At 36.3% G+C, this 11,116-nt stretch overlaps 2 protein-coding genes across 2 annotated transcripts; both read right to left on the bottom strand.

Moving 5' to 3' along the window:
* LOC115997342 (putative UPF0481 protein At3g02645) lies at positions 1-2,446 on the bottom strand. Its single transcript, XM_031236885.1, has 2 exons — positions 1,368-2,446; positions 1-839 (listed from the first exon to the last, which is right to left on the bottom strand). Exons 1-2 carry the CDS (start codon positions 2,394-2,396, stop codon positions 153-155), a joined length of 1,716 nt encoding a protein of 571 aa, XP_031092745.1. The 5' UTR covers positions 2,397-2,446; the 3' UTR covers positions 1-152.
* A 5,481-nt stretch (positions 2,447-7,927) lies between these two features.
* Positions 7,928-10,015, bottom strand: LOC115996472 (putative UPF0481 protein At3g02645). Its single transcript, XM_031235701.1, has one exon. It carries the CDS (start codon positions 9,950-9,952, stop codon positions 8,237-8,239), a length of 1,716 nt encoding a protein of 571 aa, XP_031091561.1. The 5' UTR covers positions 9,953-10,015; the 3' UTR covers positions 7,928-8,236.
* Positions 10,016-11,116: the final 1,101 nt, after the last annotated feature.

Here is an 11,116-nt window from a genome sequence, read left to right as displayed (position 1 = left end):
TCAAATCAAATTACTGTAGAATCAACAATCGTCTTACGTTGTCCAAGAGCTTTACAAAATTTAAGAATAAAAACAAAACCTGACATACACATAACTGTAGAGATAAAATCAACGAAGAAAAACCCTAAAAAAAACAATAAAGAACTGCAAATCTAATTCTGTTCGTTCGTGCCCAAGATGGTAACTTGATTGAAAAAGCGCGAGCAAGTATAAACAGAGCAGAAAGACTGCAAAACCATGAGCAACAATAGCACAATAGTCGCCAAGAACGTGAGGAACTGCCACGACCCAAATATGTACGACTTCATGAATCTCTTCGTCTTCACATTCCACCTGCAATTGTAATACTTGTTCACATTATCAATCACTTTATCCAAGAACGCCACTTTGGTCAACCTCACAGATTTGTTCATTCCGTTCCACAGATTCGCCACCTCCGAATCGCTCTTCAGGTGGTTCAAAATGATCCCTTTCTCTCTCAGAAACTTGGCGTCCTCCTCCGTGTCCACGATCCCGTTCATGAACTCCGTGTAGCGTGCGAGGACTAATGGGCCTTTGGCGATGCAGGCCTCGTAGGCGACGAGGTTTCGCAGGACCACCTCGGAGTTTATGTCCAGGCTGACGACGGGGAGATAGAGCGTGAATGTTTTGGTGTCGAATTCGACGCTGAGGATGCCTTTGTTGGTCGGGACGAAACGTACGCCGGCGTTGGCGAGCTCGGTGACGGACGGGATTGTGATTTCCTCGATCGACGGCGGCTTGTCGGCGTTGTCTTTGGCGTCGGATTTCTCGTCGTCCTCCGGGTTTTTGCCGCACGAAAACATGCTCTCAATCGGACCCTGTAACGTTTTTCCTTAGGATTATTATTATAAATAATAATATTAATATTATAAATAATAATATTAAGTATTTATGTGTTGCAAATTATTTTGGCTAACTGAGTATTAGTTTTTGGTCAGCAATTTAGTACTGTTAAAGCGGGCTGGTCTGTCTCACCGCGGGCCTAATTTTTAGCGGGCTTTTGCAGGCCAATCCGTTGAACCTGCAGACTAGAATTCATGTAATCCTAACCCGCCTCATGCGGGTTGGCGGGACCCGCGGGCTATTCATTTTTTTTTTTTAATTTTATTTTGTTCACATTTCACAGAACTGTGAATTATATATATTTACAACACTGTGAATTATATATATATATAGCGGGTTTGGGGGGCCGGGCCACGGATCTTAGTGGGTTAGGCTCATTAGGCCCGCTCTTCCGCGGGCCATTTTTTGTAACCCTAACCCGCCCCACCGCGGGGCGGGGGCGAGCCGGTCTACGGGCTTGGGCCCATTTTGACAGTACTGGTCAGCATTAAGAAATTGGTTACCTTCATAACGTTGAGCCCTGGAAGATTAGTGATGGCGTTCCACGGCATAAGAAGCACAGTTTTCACCGGAGCCAAAGACGAGAGTCTCTTTAAAGCTCTAGCAGGGCCTCTGTTTAGCTTAGAAAGGATAGCCCAAACCTGGGTAAAAGCACTTTTGACATAACCTGAATTCTTCAACAAATCTTCATCCTCTTCTCCATCTTTCTTCTCCTTCACTTCCCCACCTCCATCAATCTCTATTTCCACGTGCTCACCTTCCATTTCCGGGACAATCGACTCGAACAGGTAGCCCAGAAGATGAGTAGCCTCGGCCATTGGAACAACCGCGGAATCATCAGCCATTTTGAACGGGGAAAGATCTTTGGACAACCCCATTAACATGGTGAGAAGCAAGTCATCAGACGCCTCAGGCGATTGGCACTGCGGTTCCAGCATTTTTCTAAGAACAAAAAATGGGATTTGATTCTCAAGCATAATAATATCTCTAAGCAACGCATTATGCGACGATTTCTTCCCCGCCAGGTCAACCAAATGCGACATCTTGGACGAAATCATGGCCGCCATAAGCTTCCCCTCTTTAACCGCGTAAACCTTGAGAAACTCCAGCAAGAACGAGGCGTCCACCGCCATCATCCACGCCAGCGTCTCCGTCCTTAGACTCAGCTGTCTGTCGTAGGAAAGCCTAATCCTCGACTCCACTTTCATCATCTCCTCTGCTAGACTGTGCAGCTTTATGGTTCTCAGCTGCCTCTGGAAAATCTTGGCCGCATCAAGCTTGTGCCGCTCCATTTCATGGAGCTCCGGGTTGGTATAATGGTAGGGTCCTATGGCCACTCTTTGTGGGACGTAGCACTCTGGATCATACACCATTAGAGTCTTGGGCACACCGAAAATGCTCACATTGATCTCAGTCTCCTCCTCCAATTCTCGTTCTAGGGTTTTTTGGATATGAATAACCCATTTACTCTCGTCTTGATGTAAATTGGAGTTTGTGGTTATGGTTTTTGATTGATTCGAGGAGGAAGACATGTTTTTGGTGTGTTTAAGGTTTGGTATGTTTGAAGGAATAGGCTTATGTTACAATAGTGTGGTTGATTTAGATTTAGATTAGATTAGATTAGTATATATAAAGTGACCAAGTATTATATTCCTACTTTGTTGTGACTATAGTTTAATCACGAATGTGCTGCTCGTGGCTAATATTTAATATCGGACATTCCAATAAAACAAATAATAATTAATTAATTTAGTTCATTAAAACTACCATTATTGGTTGTTGATAATGCAAGTAATACTAATTAGATAGTAAGTGATGGGCCCTTCTTTACCTAATCATTATTGTTCCACTTGCACAGTACAGTGATGCTTGTTGGGTACCCCTTCCCAGTTCCCACAATCAAGAATTAATTAATGTTCCACTTGCTATAAAAAATATATTTATTGGATTTCTCCATATCTAATGTGTGAATTTTTTATTTGATGATACTTTCTTTTTGTTCTTCATATTCACCCCGTTTTAAACTTATATATATTTAAACTGGGACCATCAATAGTTCAATACTAACCAACCATTGACCGTGAAAAATTCTTTCATTTCCATTATGGTTGTTGGCGGAGACTTGAAGGTTAAATCCATCATCATCAAAGTCGAACTTTGGGTTGTGCAAGATGGATAACAGTAGAGGTCGTGTCTTAATTTTTAGAAAGTTTTTAATATTTAATTTTTACCAAACTAGTTAAGAAATTTAAAAAAAAAATAATAATAATAATAATTGCCATTAGACCTAAAAGACTAAAAGTCTAAAACAGATCTATTTTTCCTTAAAATTTAAGACCTAATTAATTGAGCCATTCTGTTTCCCAATGTTCTGTACCATTCTCCAACTTATCAATTTTTTCTTCTCCTGTTTCTTCGTCTTCTTTGGCAATTAGTAGAGGAGTTCAATTTGTCTTCGTCTTCTTCATCCCAGAGGAGTTCCAGACATCGACATCCACAAACTCACCAAGCATAGGCACTGCTGGTCCACGAGTCCACATAGATTCTGGCATTTTGCAAGAGCGTTGATGACGGTTTCGCCCAACTCCGAAGCAAACCATGCAAATCAACAAGGAATTTTACGATATTGGTTTTAAATATTGCGGTTATACTTTTGGTAGGGCCTCATTTATTTACAAGAACGAGACCACAAAAATCTAAAAATTGACCCTGAACATCATGTCATGGAAGCATAATGCTAACTATTAAGTAAGTATAAGAATATAAAGTTGCACATTCATCACCATCTATATATAATTCTTGGCCTAGCAATAAGATCTTGATATTAAAAATTACAAGATCGGTTAACATGTGCTGAAAAAGAAATTATTAAACAATGAGACTAATATATCTTTTAATACAGTGATAAGTAATTAATTTGGCAATAATGCTCTTTGATGGGAATGGTATGAGTATTGAGTGATGTATTATTAAATAATTAGGAAGATATAATATCTGATCTTGAGATAAGTAATATGTGCTTAAAAAAATGTAGTTACACAGTGGCAATGTATTGTTTTCAGTTTTCAGTTGTGTACCACATGCTTTGACATTTGTTTCCAAGTGGCCGCCCTGGTTATTCTTATACCACGTGTTGATCATGTTTGCATAACTGGTCCAACCTGTCGCAGGGTGGTAAACAAAGCATTCATTCATTCAAATTAGCATAATCAAGTTAAAGTGGATCAAATAGTTAAAAACTTATTCAAAAAGTTATTTATAAAACAAACCAAATTCATGTCTCTTTTTGTCATTGCTTGGATTTAAACATTACACAATATAATTGCTAGTAAAGTAAAGCCTCTCAATTTATTTTGCGTTTATTGACTTTGAACTATATGCATTGATAGCTTATTATCTATTGTGATTATATATTTATATGTCAATTGTAATTTTTTTAATTTTAACTTAAAATAATGTTTGATATATTATCAATATCTTCTTAAAATATAATTATATAAAAATTCAATAATGATAAAGTTATAATAATAGGAATAGAAAATGTATTCGTATAATTATATGTAATGTTAATTTGTACATTGTGCTTCTTTTTTTTTTTTTTTTTTTTTTGTCTACTCACATACATATTTTTTTTTTCTAATTTTACTTTTCTTCTTTTTTTTTTCTTTTACCTATAAATTATTAACTTGTCAAATATAATAAAATTGTATATTATGCTTACTTTTTCTTATACACTTATCATTTTTTTAAATCAATTTTATGTTTCTTCTTTATCTATAACTAGAGTTTTTTAGGCATTGTGCCGCAGAGTTCTCTTTTAAAAATTCATTTTAATGATACATTTATATAAATAAAATTATATATAAATAATGAGTGTAAAATTTATAGCAAAATTATAGTTATTTAAAATTTTTAGGTTATTTGGACCCATAAAATGGGTGCAAATTTCATTCTTAGTTACAATGCCACATAAGAAGTAATATACGAATTCTTCCACCACCCCCTCCCCCCCCCCAAAAAAAAAGAAGAAGTAATATACACTGTTTTTTTTTATATAATAAATTGCCAAAGCAATCACGATTCACTAAAAATTGCAAGCTTTCAAAAAAAAAAAAAAAAAAAACAATTGCAAGCTTTCACTGCATGCAATTGTCAGTGAAAGCTGGCATAAACTGTACACATGCAACCCCACCTTGCCATTTAGCAATTAAGGTGGCCATGGATGGGGTCCAATTTTTTTTTTTTATATCTTTATTTTTTTTGAGAATTTTTATATCTAAATATTTTATTATTATATTTTGTATATTATGTATACTAAAAACAAATTATTAATTCTTTAATATTTAAAATTAAATTAAAAAATGTAATATTTTCTAAATTATTATGTATTTTATTAAGAAACTCGTTATTTTAATTATTAAATATAAATTTCTTAAATATATTTATTATTTATTATCCATCTAATTTTCAAAACATATTTATTACTCCACACAGCAATATCTAATAATGTGATAATATCAATTTTTTAAACTACAAAACAAATTGTAATAGTAAATAAGATGATATATGAAACATAAATACAACAGTTTACATTTCTTATGTCTTAATTGTTCTCATCAAAATAAGCTCTTTTCATTCGTCTCAATTAGTAATTGTTGTTTATCTACAATCGCAAAAACACATAAATCAAGTTACAAACTCAACTTAACCTTTTTCACTTTATATTGAAAAGTATAACATTTACGAGTTTACAAATAAAAAAAAAAAAAAAAAAAAAATCAAAAACAAAAAACAAAAAACAAAAAAACAAAAGCTTACTATAGAATTTCAATAATAATAATAATAATAATAATAATAATAATAATAATAATAATAATAATAATAAATAACTTACCGAAGATAATCCTTTACTAATGAAAAATTGATGAAGACTTTTACAGAGAAACTCTGATGGTAAAAGCTCTAGGTACACCCCAAAAAGTTTATTACTACAAGATGTAGCAATTGTTTCCTTTGTGGTAAATTCAGCTTCAGCTTGTGGGAAATTGAACCTAGGTTCTCCCGAAATTCTTCCACAAGATCTCATTTGCCACTTAAGCTACCCCATTGGGTTATAGCAATTGTTTCTAATAGTGACTAAAGTTGTAATTAAATTTAGGAGTTTAGGGGTTAAATAGATTGTAAGTGCACAAATAATGCACACTTTATATTAATTTATTTGGCGAAATTATTTGTCAAAACTTAAATTATGTTGTAATATTTGATGCTTGTTAGCTCTTTAGCCGGTGTTTTGCAAGATTTGATTAGCAATAGTATGATAAAGTAAAAGGGACAATAGACAAGAAGAACAGGATGTAACTATCTTATTAGCCATACCAGGATTTATAATACAATGGGAAAGAAGTTACATAGCATCTCCATAATGATACATAAATAGGAATTAATGCTAATAATGTCCATTTACAAATATTTTATAACAGATTATATGTTTTGAAAATTAGACAGGTAATAAGTAATAAATATGTTTAGCAAATTAGATAGATGTTGTTAATTAGAAATAAAGAGTTTCTTAATTAATAGAATACATAATAATTAAGAAAGTAATAAACATCTTGTCTGAAAGATCAATATTACTTTTAAAAAAAATGATATGACATCTACAATGCTGGTGTATAGCATCTATATAATGATAGTGCATCAAATATTAATTCATCTAATACTAGTATATATATTATATATATACATATCAATACAAATTGAAAACTCTAAAAATGAAAAATGAATGAAAAATAACCTTAATTTGTGTCCATATCAAATGACCTTGTTTGGATATGGCTGCAACGAGACAGTGGCGGTCATAGGTTCCCTCACCACTCACCAGTCCAAGCATCTGCCCGTCTCCGCTGGAATCACTACATTATTTCTACACTCTATAGCACACCTTACGTTGCTGTCAGGCCGACCCAATCAAAATAGGGGTCCTATGCAATATTCTAATTTGGCCCATCTTTTATATATATATATATAATTGTTTAAAAATTATGCCAAAAACATAATATAATCAAAAATAATACATCTAATATTTCACTTAAAAACTATCATACGTTGGTCATGCTTAGATGCACAAATGGCGAAGTACTACGTAGCGACCAGACCAACGCAGGAAAAACATGCCGCCATAACTGCCAGCCCTGTGACCAGACCAGCACCACCAATCGCGGGCATTGCGGTGGCGATCACAATACTTCAGTCATCATAGTTTATAATTGATGTATCTTGTTGAGTTGTCTCTTGAATGGTAAATATGTAAAGTAACTTTAGTAGTTTTGTCTCATACTTGCTCAGAAACTTATATGATGTATTAGGATTATTCTGAGTAACAAGAGTACCATTAATTATATGTGCTATATATTGTATATATCCTATATCTATAATCTATAAATATATAATATATAACACCCGAATGCCGAACCCATCCTTGCCATGTTGGTACTGTACCTTCAAAATAGTGTCACCTGCTACTTCCATCACACCCAAAATGATTAGAGCATTCAGACTAGTGGCTTTTTCATGATTTTTCTTGGGGCCTATAATGAGGTGGATGATAGAGAAGGTGGTAAGAGAAGATGTTTTTATCTCCTCCAAGGTAAGAATTTTTCGTGGCCCCAAAGATAGAGAAAAAAATGGAGAAAGGCAATTGTTGTGCGTGTTTCCCACATAGCAAAGCCTAGCCCGGTTGGAGCTTTATACCTTTTTTTTTTTTTTCTTTTGTGTAAGATGCATCAGCTTTTTCGTTTTTTTCCCCTCTTTTTTCTTATTTTATTTCCTTCATCTCTCTCTTACTTGAACATAAAAGAGAGTGAAAAAATTAAACTAGTATAGATGCTGGATTATGCACTAGGAAACTTTTATCCAAATTCATTGTCAAGTATTTTACTAAACAGATTGTGCATTTCTCATGCCTATATATATATATATATATATATATATATATATATATATATATATATATATATATATATATATATATGGGCTAGCTTGACCCAGCGAGCTGAGGATGCTAAGATGAAAGCACGGTACTGTGATTGATAAGGACATTACATTAAATGGAGACAACAATATTAAGATCACGTACTGAGGAAGTTGTCCAACATTAAATGAGGAAGCCTACAAATAGCAATACTAATGATTCGACCTATTAGATGAACCAACCCTAATTATATTATTGTTCTACTATTATAAATCTCAGAAGCTAATAAGCATGCATTTACAAATTACAATTACATGAACAAGGACATTCCTAAAACTGTTGCAGAACTTCAAAACCCCAAACTTTCCTTTTGAACATCTTGCCAAGGAAAGATCAATTCTTTTAGTGTGCATCCGTGATGGTAACATCATTGAAAAAGCGAGAGCAAGTATAAACAGAGCAGAAAGACTGCAAGAACATCAGCGACAAGAGCACAATAGTAGCCAAGATGGTGAGGAACTGCCACGAACCAAATATGTATGACTTCATGAATCTCTTCGTCTTCACATTCCACCTGCAACTGTAATACTTGTTCACATTGTCAATCACTTTATCCAAGAACGCCACTTTGGTCAACCTAACAGATCTGTTCATTCCATTCCACAAATTCGCCACCTCACAATCGCTCTTCAGGTGGTTCAAAATGATCCCTTTCTCTCTCAGAAACTTGACGTCCTCGGCCGTGTCCACGATCCCGTTCATGAACTCCGTGTAGCGCGCGAGGACTAATGGGCCTTTGGCGATGCAGGCCTCGTACGCGACGAGGTTGCGCAGGACCACCTCGGAGTTTATGTCGAGGCAGACGACGGGGAGATAGAGCGTGACTGTTTTGGGGTCGAATTCGACGCTGAGGATTCCTTTGTTGGTCGGGACGAAACGGACGCCGGCGTGGGCGAGCTGGGTGACGGAAGGGATTGTGATTTGCTCGATCGATGGGGGCTTGTCGGGGTGGCCTTTTGAGTCGTCGGATTTCTCGCCGCCGGCCTCCGGTTTCCGGCAGCAGGAAAAGGAAAACACGCCCTCGATCGGAGCCCTCAAGGTGTTTATCCCCGGAAGCTTGGTGATGGCGTTCCACGGCATTAACAGCACCGTTTTCACCGGAGCCAGAGACGATAGTCTCTTTAAAGCTCTAGCGGGGCCTTTGTTTATCTTAGAAAGGATAGCCCAGACCTGGCTGAAAGCAGCCTTGACATAACCTGAATTCTTCAAGAAATCCTCCTTTTCTCCATCTTTCTTCTCACATCCATCAATGGCTATCTCTACGTGCTCACGGCCTTCCATTTCCGGGACAATCGACTCGAACAGGTAGCCCAGAAGATGAGTAGCCTCGTCGATTTGAACAACGGCGGAATTGGAATTGGAATCATGAGCCATCTTGAACGGGGAAAGATCTTTGGACAACGCCATTAACATAGTGAGAAGCAACTCATCAGACTCCTCCTTTGATGGGCACTGCGGTTCCAGCATTTTTCTAAGAACAAACAATGGGATTTGATTCTCAAGCATAATAATATCTCTAAGCAACGCATTATGCGACGATTTCTTCCCCGCCAGGTCAACCAAATGCGACATCCTGGACGAAATCATGGCCGCCTTAAGCTTCCCCTCTTTAACCGCATAAACCTTGAGAAACTCCAGCAAGAACGAGGCGTCCACCGCCATCATCCACGCCAGCGTCTCCGTCCTAAGATTCATCAGCTCTCTGTCATAGGAAAGCCTAATCCTGGACTCCACTTTCATCAGCTCCTCTACCAGACTGTGCAGCTTTATGGTTTTGAGCTGTTTCTGGAAAATCTTGGCCGCATCAATCTTGTGGCGCTCCATTTCATGGAGCTCCGGGTGGGTATTGTGGTAGGGCCCTATGGCTACTCTTTGTGGGAGATAACTCTCGGGATGATACGCCATAAGGGTTTTGGGCACCCCGAAAATGGTGACGGTCAGGTCAATCTCTTCCTCCTCGGACTCCTGATCAAGAACTTTTAGGATGCGCATAACCCATTTATTCTCGTCATAATTTGAGTTTTGGGCTCTGTTTTTCAATTGATTTGAGGAGGCCATGTTTTTGGAATTTGGATAGTCTGCTTATAAGCTAAAATCACAGAAATAATGAAGGAATGGATATGCTTGAGGATACAGTACAGTAGTACGTATTTATAAAGTGACCATGCACGTTATCTACTTTGTGAGTGCACCAGACATTCCAAAAAAAAATATTAATTTAGTTCGAAACAATAATGCAAAATATTAAGTTTATTTAATATTGTTACATATATGCCAAATTTTCTTTTGAATACAATATAATCAAATTATTGAAAGAGGGTTTTTACTTTTTAAGCGTGGTCCTACTGCATACGTACGCGTGGCCTCAAGCAAGTAAGAATTCCAAACTTAAAGATTACCCATCTACCATTTTTATATAGAAATTGATGAAGGAAATGATAAACGTGTTGTATCTCATGTAAATAAATATAGGAAGGGATAGACAACCACAATAATAAGAACAAGGTAAAAGGTTGTTGGAGATGGAGACAGGCCGGGAATCTCCCTCCCATGCAAACTTAATATGATAAATATGATTTAATTTGTAAGTAGATAAGTATGTAGCTTATATTAAAATACAAATTATATATAAGTGTTTACCAGCTGATACACAGTGTGAACAGCTAATTGAACTCCTTCAGGAGCCTTCGTGTGAGTGAAACTTCAAGGAAGAACAAATTTAAAGCATCTGTGCCCATACTAATATAATATTATTACTCATTATTGCACTCGTAATAATACACCATTAATCAGCTTAACAGAGTGTATTCTAATTTACAAAATGCACTTTAGAGGTTCAATAGTGTAGGAACAGAAGCTCAGTAGTTCGAAATGCACCGCAGTTATGGTAAGGGTGCACACCGAATTCGCAACAAATGCACAGCAGTGCCCTCACACTTGCACCAATAGTCTGCTAATGCACAACTCTTACCGTGTGTTTGGTTTGTGGAATAGGTCGGGAATGGAATACCATTTTTTGAGAATAGACCTATTCCATTGTTTGTTTCGTCATTCTATTCCTGAGAATAGCATTCCCGGAAATGAGCTATATATTCCCTTTGCAAGGAGAACAGTCATTCCTAGAGGACCCTAGTATTAGCTATTCCCAAGTATTTGGGAATAGCTTTTATACTATAATACCGAAAATACCTTTTTTGTATTATATATTAAAAATGTAAGTAA

This window comes from Ipomoea triloba, chromosome 11, assembly GCF_003576645.1.
Source record: "Ipomoea triloba cultivar NCNSP0323 chromosome 11, ASM357664v1".
Taxonomy (NCBI): Eukaryota; Viridiplantae; Streptophyta; class Magnoliopsida; order Solanales; family Convolvulaceae; genus Ipomoea; species Ipomoea triloba.
This window is presented reverse-complemented; position numbering and strand designations above follow the sequence as displayed.